Source organism: Amphibalanus amphitrite, unplaced genomic scaffold (genome assembly GCF_019059575.1).
Source record: "Amphibalanus amphitrite isolate SeventyFive unplaced genomic scaffold, NRLGWU_Aamphi_draft 000156F_arrow, whole genome shotgun sequence".
Lineage (NCBI taxonomy): Eukaryota > Metazoa > Arthropoda > Thecostraca > Balanomorpha > Balanidae > Amphibalanus > Amphibalanus amphitrite.
This window is the reverse complement of record NW_024881651.1, coordinates 289,750-308,377: the sequence shown is the minus strand read 5'-3', so window position 1 is coordinate 308,377 and position 18,628 is coordinate 289,750. Positions and strand designations below refer to the sequence as shown.

Here is an 18,628-nt window from a genome sequence, read left to right as displayed (position 1 = left end):
CACTTGGCATGTTCTATAGTAGAACGCATGGTTATTATCAGACACGAGCACCTCGATGCGATGGATATTTTTTCCCAAAACCAAAATGCTTAGCCGTCAAAAGGCAATCGACCGTAATGGATACATAACCCACAGACACAAGACCAACCAAACGCCCACCGATCGAAAATACCCCTTATTCGCGTTGCGAAGCAAGCGGGTCACCCTAGCGGGCCCCATTCACCCGGGGGCTCGGGCCCTATCCACATGGGGGACCAAGCCCTATCCATACGGGGGCCCGGGCCACGTTCACCTGGGCTCCGGGCCTCGTCCACCCGGGGCTCCGGGGCCCGCCCACCAGGGGGCCCGGGCCCCATCCAGCCGGGGGCCCGGGCCCCGTCCACCCGGGGCCTGGGGTCCGTACTCCCGGGGGCCCGGACCCATCCATCGGGGGGCCCTGGCCCCATCTACCCGGGGGGCCGTGCCCCATCCACCTAAGGGGCCCGGGCCCGTTCTCCCGGGGCCCGGGCCCCATCCACCCGGGGGCCTGTGCCCTATCCACCCAGGGGCCCGTGCCCTATCCACCCAGGGGGCCCGGGCCCGTTCTCCCGGGGCCCGGGCCCCATCCAACCGGGGGTCCGGCCCCGTCCACCCGGGGCTCAGGGCCGTTCTCCTGGGGGCCCGGGCCCCATCCAGCCGGGGGCCCGGGCCCCCTCCACCCAGGGGGCCCGGGCCCGCTCTCCCGGAGCCTCGGGCCCCATCCACCCGAGGGGCCTGGACCCGTTCTCGCGGGACCCGGGGGTCCGGGCCCCGTCCACCCGGGGCCCGTTCTCCCGGTGGCTCGGATCCATCCACCGGGGCCCCATCCGCCGGGGGGCCCGGGCCCTATCCACCCGGGGGCCCGGACCCATCTACAGGGGGCCCGGGTCCCATCCACCCAGGGGGCCGGGCCCGTTCTCCTGGGGGCCCGGGCCCTGTCCACCTGGGGCCCCAGGCCGACCCCTCACCCGAGGTGTCGCAGTTGGCATTTCTCGAAGCGGGCTCGTCCGATTAGATTAGGACCTCTCTCTCTCCTCTCTCTCTCTCTCTCTCTCTCTCTCTCTCTCTCTCACTCTCTCTCTCGAGCGGGCCCCTGACAGAAATTTCGGGGGGGTCAGCTGACCCTCTGACCCCCCCCCCCTGGCTGCGCCACTGTTCCTGTCGGTCACTTAGAGGACTCTGTGGGGCTCGGCTGTCAGATGCCGTATATCATAAAGATCGTAAGAAAGACTTTTAAAAACGCAAAGGAAAGAAAATAGTAAAAAAAAACTAACTCTGTAGACAAGAGAGCTACCAAAATAATTACGGTGGCGAACGGAATGTCTGCAAGACAGTTTTAAAACGACCAAAAATGTTGGCCTAAAATCAATTTTCAAGGTCAGCGGTCAAGGTCAAAGGCAAAAACTAGCACATGTGTGGTGATCTCAAACCAAGTGGTCCAGAGGCAGTGGTGCGGGAACCAGGGGGTGGGGGGTGGGGCTAGCGGGAGCTGAGCCCCTCCAACTTTTCGGCGGGGGGAGGGGCTCGTAATGTATTTGAGCCCCCCCCCCCCCAGCTGGAGGAATCGAAATCGGAAATCTACCAATATAATTTCATAGATCCATACATAGGCGCGGGAACCGGGGGAGGGGCAGTGGGGGAAGCTTGCCCCCACAGCTCTGGGGCCGTGGGGGCGGTGCCCCACAACTTTTCATGAGTTCAGAAACCGTCGGGACAGCTTATCCTACCCAAAGTAGGGGTTGTGGGTCACAAAGGAAGAAAGCATGTAAGTGAAAAATCCATCCCTTTACTGGCTCGGCAACTCATTTGGCAGATTAAAACTTTTATTCCAGGTGGCCAAAACGGTAGTTTCTTCACTGAGCTGAGACAAAATACCTGTTTTTGCAAATATTTTCGTTTTTTTTTTGTTGAAAAGGCCAAGGTCTGAAAAATAAGTGGCCTGAAGCCGGTGAGAAAACTAGATTTGGGGGTACCCTAGGTTGATCTCTATTATGGTTCAGCCCCCCCCCCCCCCCCCCCAGTCTGGAAGAAGTTCCCGCGCCACTGTCCAGAGGACGGTAGTATGCATGAAACCATGGTCAAATTGGGTTCGAAACGAAAGTGAAGAATCTCAGGAACCTTATGATGTGCTTAAAGTTCAAGGTCAAGGTCGAACACATGCTCTAAAATGAACACAAACCTTGCACTGTTTCCTATATCATGTGTACTAAATTCCCAAGTGTTCTGAAATATTTTGAAGCTTATCAAGCCCCTATTTGTGGTTCATATAATGGCAAAAAGCTCGCTTAGATGTGCTACAATCACACCACCGCGTCTCCGTGGCGAGTGTTGTCCTGCCTACCAATTTTTATTTCTAAATGCTTCCGTTATCCCAGTCACATTCTCTCACACCGGCAGCCATCTCCGATTCTGCAGGCTCCAGCCCTCCGGGTTTTGTCCCACAGCCCCCTCTCTGCGCACCATCTCTCCCGGCACGACGCAGGGCACACAGCTCCTCCGTATTGATCCGAGCTGTGCTCCCGCGCAGTATCGGTATTCCTCTTCTCCGACTCTCCTCTACCAATGGCATCGCCTCGCCGCACCGGTCGTCCTCCATTATAGCTGCTCTGCTATCACGCTGCGCGCCGGCGCCGCTTGGTCGCTCCCCACCGCAGCTGATATCGTCCTGATATAAGAATGATCCACCGAAGCTCGGCCGCTGATTGGTCGCCGCGCGGCCGCGCCGGCCCGATCGCGCCTTGATTGGCTGATTATCTGGGAGCGTCATTGAGCGGCGCGGCGGTGGCGCTCAGTACCGGACCGGCAGCCGCCGAGAGAGGATCGGGGAGCCACGCCAGCTGATCGCGCGTGCGCCGCCGTTACACCGTTACCGCCCGCCGCAGAAGGTCGCCAAGATTCGGACCAAGCGTGAGCCGGCGCATGTGATGCTGGGCTGTGCGGTAACCGACAGCCTGATCGGCAGAATGGAGACAGCTGATATGGACCCGGCAGTGGTGAGTGCTCAGTGGGAGGGTCAGAGGGGTGATGGGATGGGGTGGTGGTGACCGCCTGGTGGGATGGGGAGGTCAGCGGGGTAGTGGGATGAAAAAAGGGTGGTGGTGGTGGGATGGGGTGGAAGAGGTGGCGGGATGGGGATGCTGTGGTGGTGGCATGTGATGGAAGCAGTGATGGGGAGATGACAGGCTGGGAGGGAATGTGAAATATGGGAAACGCCTTTTTGTGATGCGGCAGCTGGGCAGATGAATAACGCGATTAAAAGGTGATATGCTGCTGAGATCATCCGGGTATGCTTTTAGATGGTAGCACTAGCATGGAAGTGTTGCTTGATATTTATTTCATGTATTTTACCTATCAGTTACTGAAGGAATAACATTCAACTCACCGCCCACTTCCTGTTTCCTCCTTTTCCTCTCTCCCTTTCCCTTTCCTTCTCTCTTCCCCTCTCTCTCTCTCTCTCTCTCTCTCTCTCTCGACTCTCTCTCTCTCCCTCTCCTTCTCCCTCTATATCTCGCTTTCCAGTCGCTTTCTCGGGCGGGCCACACATCTCAGACATCTCTGCTCCGGTCACATCGCATTCCCTCATCTCTCACTGCCCCGAGGTCCCAGCACTGCTGTCCCCCCCCCCCCCACTGATTCACGACCCTTACCCCGTCCGTCCGACTCCACCCGTCCACCTCTATGATCTCCTGTCCACCTCTATCGGCTCCGTATCGGACATTGGCTCCAGGAGAGCCGGAGGCCGGCGGGAGGGGGGAAGGGGACGGGGGTGATGAACCCTTCCGACAAACACTGGTGGCGGAGAGGACCCTCTTATGGCCCGGTCCAGAGGTCAATCCGCCCGCCCGCAGAGCGATGTGCAGGCCCTGGTGTCTGCTGTCACAGAAAGGGGCACAGGGCAGTAGGCCTACTGAACTGCGCATGAGATACCTACTACGAGCGATTGCGGCGTTATGATAGGTCGAGGGGTGGATTATGTAAGCAGGCTGCGCAGTCAAATGTCGATTTATGACGATCAAATTGAAAGTTCGAATTAATAATGTGTCATAAAGGCACTAAATACAGCGTAGCCAAGGGATATCTACGCGGTTCGGATGATTTCATACGAAGCTGCGGCTAATGTCAAACCAATCATCCGTGGGCATAAAATTGGCACCAATGTGTAGTTGAATACGTTCGGTTCTTCTGACAGATATCCGTATAATGTCATTATTCGCGACGTTTCTACGGTTGGTGAGAATGTGGTAGATAGCTATTTGGCTAAGCTCAGCTTGAATGTCCTCTCGAGATGAAGTTTGGTAGTTCTTACGAATATGAAATACTTTTGAAACAACTAGATATTTTTTTACATTCATTTAAAACATGGTACTCAAAACTCAAGTTGTACTTTTCATGTTTCCTTACACAATCGCAGTCGGCCGTCTCCAAGCAACTCATCCTTATAGGAAAATATAAGTTTGGCCTATTTGTCTCGTCTCATCTTCTCATCTCATTGTCTCATCGGTTTCTCATATCTCATATTTGTCTGGCAGACCCAATCGCTATCCGCTTCGGTCTCCTGCTCAGCCGAGCACGATTCTACGATTCAGATCACTCGAATTCAGCGGAATCGCATGCGCAATCGGCTACACTACAGCTCCAAAACAACACATACGGTTTACCGGTGACTGAGTTGATCACTGGTTCGCACGAAGCACTAGCCAATCGTGGTACTGTTATCGCTGAACGCGAGACTACAATTGTGGCGCGGTTGAAGGTTGATGCGGCAATAATTCGGGCTTGATGCGGGGATTGTGACTCACTGATGCGGTGCAGTATTGCTCGTAATGACACACTGTCAGACTGTGTGTGTATCTCGGCGTGCGTGAATATGTGTTTGTGCTTGTTCTGTGAGGGAGGCAAACCACAGAATGGGGGTCGTAACCACTTCTCTGTGATCTTTATCGATACAAGAAAAAGCGATCGAACACAGGTGGCGAACTTATATGCAATAGGGAGAAGTAAAATGTGTCCAGTAGCGGCGGAACACCTTCAATTAAGGGGGGGGGGGGGCACTGCCGACTTTTGGTCCCATTCTTTTCATGCAACGCCCATAGGGCTAATGTTAAAATGCCAAAATCAAAGGGGGGCACGGTGCCTCGGTGCCCTCCCCGTTCCGCCGCCCATAAATGTGTCAGCTCATTTTAGTGAAGGGCCCTTTTTGGTGGGAAGGGGGCATTCTTAGGCCATATGGGGGGCATGCTTAGACCATCTGATATATACAAATATAATGAGTTTCTGCTCTTACGATCGTCTTTTCTTCTCGCAATTGTCATTTTTTAGGATGTAAATCAATTGCGTTGAAAACTTGGTCTGCTATTTCTTTGACTCTTCCAACAGCTGAACCTTTTCATAACTAAAAACCACATTTAAATAAATATATCCGTGACTTCTGCGGGGATTCTAGTCGGCTTCACCGTCTCACCATAACAGTCTACCCAGCAGGAAATGTGGAGCTTTCGACCACCAGCATTCTCTTTAAAAGCGTCTCCGCGGTGGGCCGGTGCCCGCGTCTCGACTGATTTATAATCGGAGAAAAATAGCCATAATGAGTGGTGCGCCGGTGGCTGGGCCGCGTTCGGAACCGTCGCGGCAGCGGCCGGCCCTTTAATCAGGTTAGCGGATTTGTCCGGTTTGTTTTGGCGAAGCCGACTCAGACGCAGGGCCGCAGAGAGCACGAGAGCCAGATGGCGTGCGGACGACCCTCGCCTGGTCCTGCGGGATCAGTGTTTGTCACAGGTCGCTGAGTTGTGCCGGCCGAGTCGGGTTTCAATTCCTATTAAAATCGTGTTATCCTGGCATGAATGATTAGATCAAGCCATGGCCGATATTTCCGGAAATGCTCAACAACCGGGATACCTATGACGAAAATCGGATGCATGATTAGCTTGCTGCACAGCTTTCCGCCCATCTAGAGCACCAGTCGCTCTTCAACCTCAAATTCCTTGTCCTTTTTCTCTGAGAAATCCCAGGTGTCCACCTCCATCCAGGTATAAATTCCACAGCTCCCCGTCTCAAGGCCTGGCCATTTTCTTGGCGACATTAACGGGGCGCAGAGGACGACCGCGCGCACCGGAGAGCGAGCGAGAGGAGGACAGTTGTGCCGTTTGTCTTCACATCTAATTCAGCGTCGGGCGTCGGTCCTTATCCAATTTTCTCTCTCTCCTTGCGGGAGTGCCGGCCACGCTGGCCATTATTGGAGTGACCCCGGTCGGGGCCGTCGATTGATAGCGAGTGATTACGGTCTGTAGCGCATAAATCTGCCCAGTGGCCATTCAATTGTCAGCCGGGTGGACTGGGCGCCGGCGACCCGGCCATTAGGCCGTGTCTTATAGGGAAATGCCGCGTATCACGGACGCTGCCGATGGTGACGTCTCGGGAGAGCGGGAGGCCGGCTTTGTGATGGGACAGGTGGGAGGCACAGTTTCAGGTAGACATGGAATGGTCCCGTGGTGATATGAGGTGGAGATGCATATCGGGATCGTCACCTTAAAATAGACTAAAATATAAAAAATAAACGAGTTGGCACGTTAATATTCTATCTACTGATTCGCCATCTTTGAGTAAAGACGTGGTCCTGGACTATGCAATGTTACAACTCGACCATCACGATCACTTTTACCTGAACATTGCTTGTCAACAACAGTCACACGTTAAGCTTTTTGACGAGTTACCGACAAGATATGTCGCCTGTGCTTTCCTGACTGGCATCTGTCCTTGTTTCAGATTAGCAGTATCAGTGGACCAGCTTGGGGCGCAGCCGCCCATTACCGTCAGCTTATCCAGCAACAGCAACAACAGCAGCAGCAGCAGCAGCAGTCAGCCGAAGAAGAGGTATGCACCGATTGCGACTACTAACGGTGTATCTGCTCACGCCCAGTGCGCTACTTTTTAACATTGCTCTAATGTCCCCGTGTTTATAGGCAGTAGCGGCGGAACACCTTTAATTAAGGGGGGGGGGGCACTGCCGACTTTTGGTCCCATTCTTTCCATGCAACGCCCGTAGGGCTAATGTAAAAATGCCCAAATCGAGGGGGCACGGTTCCCCGGTGCCCCCCGTTCCACCGCCTATGTTTATAGGATGTTTTGCATACGCGCTGTTTCGACCGCTCCAGGTCCTTGAAATTCCACAGCTCTGTGGGGCATTTGTGTTGTGATTGTTGTCACACAATGCCAATGAGAACCAGTTGACGCGCACTGGGTCCCACGGCTGGTTAGTAACGTTGTAACCGACTCACAAAATAAACCCACCTGGCCTCAGCTGCCTATTCAGATTAGCTCACTTCACCGCGAATACGGTCGGAATATAGCTTTTAATCCCCTCTCCACCCCACCCCACAAAGCAGCGTCTGAAAGAGCCATCAGCCCCCGATTTTCGTATAAATATGTGGCTACTGGGAGCGATTTATCCACTTTTTATCGCCTCGTTTGCATGGGCCTTATTCAGATGTCCACGCCTCACCGCCTCAATAAATCATACATAATTTGAACCTATAGTGATAAAAATAACCGCTCTTTTGGAGAACTAACAATTCTTAGGGAATTGTACCATATTTTCAATATTATTTCACTAACGTGCGCCAAATGTTATTAGACAACCTTCTAGATATTTGAGCAGAATACAATCAGAACGAATTTTGAAAATAAATGAGTTATTTAAAGTGTGATAAATCGTCTCTCGCATGCAAAGAATGTGGAGCTCAATCACCAACTTATTTTTGGTTTTTACGTCTGCTCGTATAATAAATAATATCACCAGCATCTCCCAATGGATTCCCCGAACTCACCCCACCCTACCCGCGATCCGGGTGTACGACCCCACGTTAACCTACCCCCGATCTGGGTGTATTTATACTCCCCGATGGTGTTTGTCACTGGCTGAGTGATATCGCTGCCTCCTGCTCCGAGCCGCCTGGCGCACTGCCCACCTACCATTCATCAGTTCCGTCGACCGCGATCGGCACGCTCTGAATGTCACTATCGTCACCGGGATGCTGCCCGAGACCCATCTGTCAGGTCATCTGACACAATTTTCCGCCCCCGTCAGCCGTCAGCCGGCGGGCCGGACCGGCCGAATCAAATGTCATATGACAGCCGAGTGGTTTTAGGTGGTCAGAGAGCTGTGGTGGCTCGCAGAGCAGTATTTGATAAATATTCGGATAATCAATCAATAGTGAGGTGCTTTGTGTCATTAGATGTAATGAATATTGATTTAATATCACAATATGTATAAGCTCTTAATTTTTCCTTAATTTCTTCGGCTGCGCTTGTGAAGACAATTGCGAGACAATATTGGCCACAAACGGGAAACGTCATATGTATGCTTTGAATAAGGAGCAAAGCTGTAACCAGATTCTCCCTAACCAATGCACCACTTCCAAGGCACGAATTCATATCCTGCTGTTAGATTCGACATCACGTTTGCTCGACATCCGACTCCGACTCCGACTCCGACTCCCGCTCCGATTCCTGGCTCGGTCCGGGCCCGATTTGGCGCGAGCCGTCGTCTCAGACGCCGCCCGCTCCAGTAGCTCCAGCGCGCCAAATTATGGCGCGCACGCGCCGATCGCGTGATATAAATACAACCAGCCAAGAATACCCCGTCGGCCGGCCGGCCCGAGGGGTGGGGCCGATGCGCCCCAGGGGTGGGGAGGGAAGGGGCGACGGCGGCGGAGAGGCTAGGGGGCAGCGGCAAGCTCCGTTGTTCGGGAGGCGAGGAGGAAGGGAGGTTGATGTCAAAGAAAAGACGGTGATGATCGGGCCGCACGAGTCACTTTTGGGCAAGCTTTGTTCGTGGTGACGCATCTGAAGCGCCTTGACAACAGGAGCTATTAATCTTTGGTTCTGAGCCAAGATCAGCCCGGATGGGGCTCATGGCTGACATCCAAGGTAAATCTTGTTAATGTGAAGCTGGCTAGACTGTGGTCGCTGATCTGGCTAGAGACTCTGCCGAGCTTCTTGCTATACCAATCTGGACGGCTGCCAAGAAGAAGCGTCTCAAGGAAAATTCCCAAATTCGTCGTCAGACGATACATAGGTTGTGAAATTTAGTGTCTTCAGAATTTGGATTAATTTGAGGATTATTTATCATTGAGTTCGGATTAACTTACCAAATGCTTAAATGTAGACTATTGTGTTGCGGGTTCCACGTTAGTGCAACAGCGCAGTAGAAATGCAATAGCCGTCAAATGGTTTCCCTTCGTAGGCTATCATAGATACAATGATATTTGAATACCATTTCAAGAATATGCGATTAGAAATACGCACTTCTCTTATCTGGGGACGGCGCAAATATTATTGTGCCCGCTGGTTTACCAGTCGGCGGTGAGATGTCCGATACGCTGTGGAGAGCGGCTCGCTATCAGAGCGACCGGCGGGCCGGGGCCCGGGGTGACATACCGGGCTGGTGTCCCGCCGCTTGGCGCCTCGCGCCCCTGTGTCTCCACACAGCATACCACAACACAGCGGTGACCGGCGCGCCCGAGCGACTCGATCGATCCTCACTGTATGCAAATGGCCTGTTTTTCTCTCGGTCGCGCCCGCGCCGTCCATCTTATAAATGCGCCACTTGGTCCATCGTCTCAAATATTTTCATATCTTTTGTCACGCTCGCTCTGGAATGAGCGGATGGCGGCGCGGTGCCGCGGCGGGGCGCTGGCGCCGCTCCCCGGGCCGGTCGCTGATGCGGGTTCCTCGCGTACCGTCTTCGCCGTATCAGACACCGGCGGAGTCGCTGACTCAGAAGAGTCGTGACTCGATGAGTTGTGAGTCAGCTTCTCGACCTCCTTGACCGCCAAGACATTGATGCAGCCTCACTCGTGTATCGTTTTCATCCTGTGGTTCTGTGCGCTCCTCGTTTTGTTTGTCCGCCTTTGTGACCCCAGTGGGCGATCTGAACTGGAAATTTATTGGCTCGACTAAAGCATTTGACAAACGGGTTCAGAGCCGCGGAGCCTCCCAGGAGGCGGTCGCGTCCCTCCACGCGCCCCGTCGAGACCTTAGTAGCCGCGACAATGCACCAGATAAAGCCCGAACATGAAATATTGTGCGCGCATTGAATAAACACGAGTCACATCGGAAAGCGGGATAGTCTCCAACTGTTTACGCCCGGTCAGTGTCGTTGCTATGACGACCAGGACCGACCAATCAACGCCGTCGTTTGATGGCAGCGCGAGATGCCGCGCGATAAGCAGCGGACGAAATCCGCCGACAATGGAAGAGCGACGCGTCGCCGACGTCTCCGCCGCGCCGCCGAGCGCCGCTGTGCGCCGGACCGGCCGCGCAGAGGTGCGCCGCCGGATTAGCGGCCGCTCGGCGGTGAACCGGTGAAAGCGGCGCGTTTCATTCAGCCGGTGCCGGTGGTGACGGATGCCGGCTACTCAGTGCTCAGTCGATCAGAGGCTGATTGACGCCGACCTGAGCGGTCATCCCCCGCTGTTGTGACCCCGGCGGCCGCCAGACCCACGCTGGTCGCTGCTGACGCCAATTATGCATGTCGCTGCATGGTGCGTGATGCCGCTGACGACCTGAGATGAGCGGCGCAAAGTGCTGACGATGTTTGTTTCGGTGATTGGTTGACTTGATTATTAATTGTTGGAAACAATGTAGGTACGAAAGGCAGTCCGTAGTCGAGAATTAAATGAATCAGTAAAATCGCTAAGCACGTTTATTTCACAGGTGGCAAATTCTACCCTTCCTTTGCAAGCTTCCCGGTCAACTTCTCATTTCGTGGCGCATCCTTATAAGTTCTAGCTCCCACATCAAGACTCCCATGTCACTCCAGTGCAGGTGTGGGTGGTGTCCGTCCACTGACTTTCGATCATCCGGCGTCGGATTCGCCCCCGACTGCGCCAGTCTGCCTCCCGCCGAGCCCCGTCACTCCAAGTCCTGACGATTCAGCGGAGCCAGGCGTCACCGCCCACGGCCTATCGAAAACTGACACGGCCGCATACATAACCGAGCTACTGGGAACGCGCCCCAAGAGAGAAAGCATTCGAAACATTCGAAACTTCCGGGGCGCGCTCCTGTCAATCTCGTATATTTGCGCAAGCGCATGGGTATTGGGTATTGAGCAGTGCCCCGCTGATTTGATAACGAAAGTCTGGGAGAACTCTTGACTGTTCCTTCTCACTAAGGTCATGCTGTAGTTGTGTTGCCGTTGTGGTTTCCATACTCCCGCAAAACAAAAGCTGCAGGCGTATTTTCCTGTCGAGACGTTGCTGCTGACACGGGCACAGAGGCGTTGCTTCTGAGACATTGCAGCTGAGACTTCGCTACTGAGATGTTCCTACTGAAGCATTCCTGCTGACACGAGGTGAGATGTTCACCTGCATCTCCAATGACCCAAAACGCTCGTCTTCTCCCCCCGCAGGGAGCGACCTCCGACGCCGGATCCGGAGCATCTCGCGGCCCGTCACCCCGACCTGAGTCCGAGGCTGATGTCGAGGTGGGCGACAACCGCTCGCCGGCGCCCACGCAGAGCGTCCTGGACAAGCTGAAGCAGCAGGTGGAGGACGTGACGAACGGCCGACATCGCCAGGTGAGTGAAAGGAGAGGATAAGAGAGAAGCGGAAGATAGGAGATAAGAGGGAGGAGGGAGGAACATAGGAGGAAAGCGGTGAGGGTTGAGCACCGGGGGGGGGGGGATCTTCATGGGCGGCGGAACGGGGAGGGCACCGGGGCACCGTGCCCCCCTTTGATTTTGGCATTTGACTTTAGCCCTATGGGCGTTGCATGAAAAGAATGGGACCAAAAGTCGGCAGTGCCCCCCCCCCCTTAATTGAAGGTGTTCTGCCGCTACTGGGGATCTTCATTGATTTCCGTGAGTCGTTGTGGGAGGTCAATGTAAAATTCAATAGTTTTTGTGTATGACAACAATCATTGTAACGTTAAAAAGTGAGTAGCAATGCTTTGGACGGTGTCGACCACCCATCCCGGTCAAGTAACCGGATTTTGTTCTTCTTCAGTCGAGTGGAGAGGAGGCGGCCGACTACCGGCTCCAGGATGGCATGATGTCTCGCGCGTCGGCCGATCCGTCGTCGCTGCCGCGTCACCGTCTGTCGCCTCAGTCGCTGCTGGCCGCCTCCATGGCCAGCAACCCGCCGTCGCTGGTGCCGCTGCCCGGCCTCGGCGGTCTGGCTGGCTACGGCGCCGCTGCCGGCCGGGCCAGCAGCGCGTCGCCGCCGGCCCGCGAGGCGGCCAGCCCGCCGACCAGCTCGTCGGGCCACTCGCCTCGCCAGCCGGCCGGAAACCACGCCTCCTGGAACTTCGAGGAGCAATTCAAGCAGGTCAGTCGCTGGCGGCCTCTTTGTCGCGATCGAACAGTGGCGAAATGATTGGTTTGATGAATTCGCCGACAAAGGCGGCTGGTTGTCGGGCGCTCAGCGCCGACCACACACACACCTGCAATCACGACACGAGCACTTCACCTGCAGCGCCCCTCCCCTGCCCGGCTCCCACCGGCGGACGCGTTAGCCGGCTATTGTGGTCGGCCGCCGGGAGACGCATGCAATTGCGCTGGCGCCACGGTCCCATTGCCTCCGCGGCAGACAGCAGGTACTGGGAAACTGTCCTCGGTGCGCCATTACCCTGCGCTCCATCGATGCCGCCGCCGCGCCGGAAGCGCCGCGCTGCCAGATGGCTGCCATATCTGGCATTAGATGTTCTCTAGAGTACCTATGTCACGTAAGAGCGTTTTTTTCTGTCCTTACCAAGCGAGTGACAATGGGTGACAGGTCGGGGGATCAAAGGGACAAAGTAACACAAAAGGACCGTAAGTTGATTGGTTTAATCGCACAAGGGATCGGGTCAGTGGGAAATGTGTTTTCCTGAGAGCGTTTTCCGTTACCTACCTGTGCGGGACAGTCAGATACGGTATTAACTACAGTTGAATTTTGGGCTATACGCTTTCTTGGAATCTGTTATCCTTTGGTGCATATTAGAATAAAGGTCAACAACATTACTTTTGCGTACGAAGGGATTTTGCCTTCATCTTAACGCGCTGAACAGGGATGAAATGGGCGCGAAAGTTCATGTCACACTTACTTTACAGCTCGTTATTAGATCTAAAAAGCAAAAAAAGAGGTGAAAGAAAAGGACGTTCATTTGTAGTATTTTTGAGAGAAACAACCACCCCCGAAAAAGCTAGGCAGCTGCCAGCTGGTTTCAATCAAAGGTGAATTATTTGCGCGGATCGTGTTAACCAGCAGCGTTGGGCTAATTTTCGCCGTCGGAGGAGGGGACACCACCTCTGTCGCCTCCCGGGGCGGCCCATAATGGGTCTCTTTGTGGCGCGAACAGTGCGCGCTCTGTGTTGATACAGGAACCCGACACTGGCGTGCCGCGCCACCCGCCCATCTGGTGGCGGCAGCGTCAAATCCGACGCATATGGTCCGGAAATAAAATCGCCATCAATTATGTTTTTACCGGAGCTCTAGAATGGCCACCAGCGGCCCTCGGCGACGCGTCACATGTGTTCAGAGTCTGGCAAACGTGGTTAACGCTAGCAAAAACTGGCGCACGCCTGCGCAGCGTTTGATATCAACCCGGCCAACATGTGTTATCGCCGCGTTTTTCTGCTCGTTTCGAAGGAGGTTTTGTCGTCGCTGCTCTTCGTTGTAACCGGAGCAGGCAGATGAAGGTATGTGGGCTGATTTACGTAGTGGTTATCAAAACAATCGGCCGCCAGCGACCTGCACAGATGTTTTGAGGAGAGCCTGGTCGGGTAATTGTGCCAATGTACTCGCCTCGGGGGCTTAGAACCACGACGTATTTTCTTTGAAGTTGTAGTCCTTTTTGAATCCATCACACCATTCTACTTCCCTCTTGTTGAAATCAGAGAGAGGGGCAAAATTAAATATTTTATTTTGTTGAAAATCCAGCCGTGTATGATGGGCGATTTAAAATAAATCCAGCGCCCAGGACTAGGGGCGCAACACGACAGCCGTTGGGGGTCGAGAGATCACGACAAGGAACAGGGGAGCGGAGGGTGCGACTACGCCCTGTCGGAGACGGCGCGTGTCCCGGACAAGGATTAATCACAATCGGCTGTCGTTCCTTGTTATCGCTGGTTTAGACCAGATCGACGACGGCCTTTGCCGATCAGTCGTGATTAAATGATAGCTGGCGCGGGCCTGCAGTCAGACGGCGATAAATGATGGATGGGCGCAGAAATCAGTGGTTATGAGCGGCGAGCTGCTGGGGTAGGTCAGAATTAGCGACACTTGCTAGCTCTCGGGTATATACGATGAAGATAACGATAGCTGTTTTTCCCCTACCTTTATCTAAGCGAAACACGAGTGAAAGCAAATAAACGCTGCATTGGTCTATAGAGCTTAGTTACTGAAATTGGAAAATTTAATATTCTTGGAAATCATAAATCAATAGTTATTCAATATTATTCAATAATCAGTGATATATTATGATCAATCGTCCAAGCTCCAAAGCAATAAGCCTTTTGTGAGACTGTTTGATAAGGTACGTTCCTGACCGCTTCTGCTCATGTCGCCGGAACTGAGAATTTCCGCGGAGAAGCGGCGCTCGAGCGTGCCAAAAATACGCCGGTACTACAGCATTGTTGTGCCAAGATCGGGGAGCGCCGGTGCCGGCGGCGGGCGCGCGCGCACGCCAGGAATAGTAGGTGATGAATCCGTCGACATTTACTGGCGCGCCGCGCCGCCATGGCCGCCTGAACACCGCCTTTGTCAGACGGAAACATTCCCAGTCGGGGCAGACGAGCGATCGGCGGCGGCCGGGCGATGGAGAGACGTGAACCGCCTTATCTCTGAGAGACGACCGGGAGAGTTGGAGAGCGGGAGGGACCACACACCGGCGACTGAGCTGAATGTGTTCATTGGTCGGAGTCTTTAAAAGGCTTACAGCAAAACGCTAACTTTAGTACTTTCTAATCACTCAGTATATTTTTTTCTTTTGAGATCTCAATGTATAAAATCACTTACGCTTGCCTCTGCGTCTCTTTTCAGCACTTCTCTCGTCGTCGAATGGGTCACCGATCCTTTCCACCTGCTCTTCTTCTTGTTCCTCTTCTTCCGCCTTTTCCTCTCACGCTCTCTCCGTGTTCCTGTTCTGGGGTGGTTCTGAGGCGTGTTTTCCCAGTCCCTGTGCGATGAATGGTGGTTGGACCGTGTTCCACGCCCAACGAATTATCATACGCAGACCTGATTAAGATTCGTGATTGCCGCCGGGAGTAAGGGACCACTAATTTATAGCTCATAAAGATCGACGCTCGGGCCATTCTCACAGGTTTCGACGGGCGCGACACGCACCGTTCCATCGGTAATGGCATGGCCGCGGTGCCCTGTGTGCGCTATGACCTGCATCGCCGACAGCCGACGCCCAAATCCCCGATCTCTGGCTTTGTTTTCGTGGGCCGGCCGGCGCGCCAGTACGACCCATTGTTTCTCCTCGGAGCCCGGGCGCCGAGTCAGTCGGCCGGCGGGGACATTCCCTGTCGCGCCGCGGACCCGAGGACGCCCATGTGCCGTCCTCCGGGCAAACACCCCGCGACACGGCCTTGTCCGCACAATGGGAATTAATTGTCCCGCCGGCGTCTCGACTCGGGAGGTCTGTGAGCCGAGAACGGATCCCGGCGCCCGCCCAGAGCCACAACAAAATCCTCACGTCCGCGCGCCGGCCGACTGCCCGCTCGGCCATCAGATATTCAGGTGACTGCAGTCGAGTGGACGCTGGACGGTCGGTGGGCGGACAACACCCTCAAATCAAACGGTGCGCGCCCGGCGGTCGGCGGCGGGGCTACTTACGACGGTGGGGCGGGCGGTGGGTCGGACTGGTGGTGTGCAGTTGACACACGGTCCCTTCCTCTCGTCTTACCTTTCCCACTCATCCGAATGTCCTCCTCGCTGTTTCATATTGACACCGCTGCCGGCCGGATATCACGAGAGAAGAGGGCAAGGGAATAATAGTGCGACTGCGAAAGAGTGTGCAGGATAGGTCGCGAAAATATTATTACAGATTGGATTAGGTTTAAATTGGAAATTATATGAATGGCATATGAATGGCTTATGCGTTTGAGCTTGCTTTGTAATGCCTTAGTATTTTAGAAGTGTGCAAAGCATAAATGAAAATTGATTAATTTTCTTGGTTTGTTTTCAGAATTTTTCAACATAGCTCAGGTAGTGCTTTGTTCATATTTTGGGTTCCATAAAAACTGATTGTCTGGTTAGCGTCATATGCCTCGTTGTAGTCTCCCGATTGGAGCCGTTATTCGGTAGCTTCTTGTGAGTAGCTGCAGTCTCTATATTGCAGCCATTATAAAAATGTGACCCAGTCCAGGCGACAGCTTTCCATGAGGTGCCGTTTATTTCTGGACTCAAAATAAAGCAGTAACCAGTCGCAAGCCATCGGTATTTCACTTCACCACATAGTTATGCGGCCAGCTATCTAGCATGCATACCTACGTTAGCAAGATTTTACAAAAACTTCTCGGAAAAAAAATTTGGTCAGTACCATTGATCATCGCCATTGCTTCATTCTAACCAATCAACAGCCATCCAATGTTTTCCACTAAGCCATGCAGCCAAGCTCCATGAATCCGCTTCCTATCGTCCAGGCCCGCCAAACTGCAACCGAACACCAACCGCTCAATCTTCCCTCCGCCCGCTCCCAGGGTACTGGGTCCGGGGCGGCTGAGAATCGCCTCCCAAACACGTCCGTCCAACGGGGTACGATTACCCACGGACCTGTTTATTTGTCTTACCGGTCCAATCTGTCACCGGTGTGCGCGCCCTGCCCGGTGGGTGCGGCATTCACAGGCAAGGGCAGCTCGGCAGGACGGGAAGACATATGGGACCAGGGAGAAGGACGCAGGACGGGACAAGGGATGGATGTATGGGACGCAGAGCAAGAGACGGGATGGGACAAGGACCAGGGTGCAGGACCGTGGCACGGGATAGGAATAGGACGGGACTTGCGGGGGACGGGACTGGAGACAGGATGGGACGAAACAGCACACACTAAGGGGCGGGACCCGGGACCGGTCACGGTTCGGGATAACATGGGACACGGGACGGGGCACGGGACCGGGACACGTGTCAGAGGACCGGGACACGTCTAATAGCGCGACGCTCTTAGAGGAGAGAGCCAGGAGAGTACCCCTCCCCATCCCACCGCTACCCGCCCAGTATTGAGCGCCGGTCGCTGACGAATGGTGGCTGCATTCTGTAATTATCCACTTGGGATCCATCACTGGTGGCCATTACGGAAAGCAGCGGCCAGCGGCCTATGGATGATGGATGCACATCAACTCGAACCACGGGATGGACACGGCGCATGTCTAATCTGGGAGAACAGAACGTCAATAGGGTGAAATGAGTGATGTCAGGAAATACTTGGCGGCGACCGTTTGATACTGTTTTCCCGCTTTCGTTCCAGCTTTACGAAATCGACGAAAATCCGAAGCGGAAGGAGTTTCTGGACGACTTGTTCCGGTTCATGCAGGAGAGAGGTGAGCTATCACGGAAACACCAGCGTCAAATGTGACTGCATCGTCAAAGGATACCAGATTTCGGCGGGTGACTCTCTCATTTCTCACACCGTGAGGCTTGACGAAGGACAACCGTCCCTCTTCTACCAGCCGAGGATTGAACACGGAACGTGACTCCGAACCGGGACTAGTCAAACACAGCGTCACTGTCTCACCAGATGTGTGCTATGGCCCGCGCCGGAAGGGACGGAATCATTATCGGTGACACTCGCTCTCTATCACCCATCGTGCCAGAAACGTTAAAGCGTCTCTGACCTTTTACACTATACTATAGGCAGTGATACACATATACAACATTTGGAAAATTAAGTAGCTTTAAACTTAATGAAAAAATAGAGTTTTCTCGCAATTGTAGTTCTGCCGGCAAAATTTGATTATATTCTCGTTCCTGATATTAAAAAAAAGTTTGCTGGAAGCAATAGGTCAATAATTATCACTTCCTTCTTCCTTGGGAAGATTTCAGTCTGAAAGCTTCTTTACGGTAACCAGTAACTGCACTGTGTAGGTATATATTGATAGAGACAAGTAGAAAAACACGGAACAAATAGTGCATGGACGCGTTTCGATTATTAAATCTTCATCAGCATGACATAATCACAGAGAAAACAAGATATAGCACACAAACATGCTATCATTTGCTATCATTTTTCGTGGATATTCTCCTACAGGTGGATTAGTAGTGAATATGTCATATGCGTGAATTTTTAAATCAAGACGATTGCACTGTGACGAGCTCGAATGTTTGTGTGCTATATCTTGTTTTCTCTGTGATTATGTCATGCTGATGAAGATTTAATAATCGAAACGCGTCCATGCACTATTTGTTCCGTGTTTTTCTACTGTGTAGGTATGTAAATGGTTATCCACAAAGTCACGCGGGGTCAGCTGCCGGCAGTCGGCAGTGGTCCATCACTCTACGCTCCCGGACCATGTTCAACTTGCCACGTTCCTCAGCTGTTCCGACGGTTGTCGAGACGAACCGTTCGAAACTGCCACGGCCAGTGGGAAGGGTAACCACCACACAGGGTACTTGTCTGGGCGCCTGCCATTCCT

General features: G+C 53.7%; 1 protein-coding gene across 1 annotated transcript in view; it reads left to right on the top strand.

The window, feature by feature from the left end:
* Positions 1-2,786: 2,786 nt before the first annotated feature.
* Positions 2,787-18,628, top strand: part of LOC122383158 (AT-rich interactive domain-containing protein 3C-like) — a 32,745-nt gene continuing 16,903 nt past the window's right edge. Inside the window, exons 1-5 of the mRNA XM_043369324.1 lie at positions 2,787-3,011; positions 6,781-6,888; positions 11,426-11,593; positions 12,021-12,341; positions 17,464-17,536. Coding sequence (XP_043225259.1) covers positions 2,943-3,011; positions 6,781-6,888; positions 11,426-11,593; positions 12,021-12,341; positions 17,464-17,536 — 739 coding nt within the window. The 5' untranslated portion in view covers positions 2,787-2,942. The remainder of the gene's footprint in view (positions 3,012-6,780; positions 6,889-11,425; positions 11,594-12,020; positions 12,342-17,463; positions 17,537-18,628) is intronic.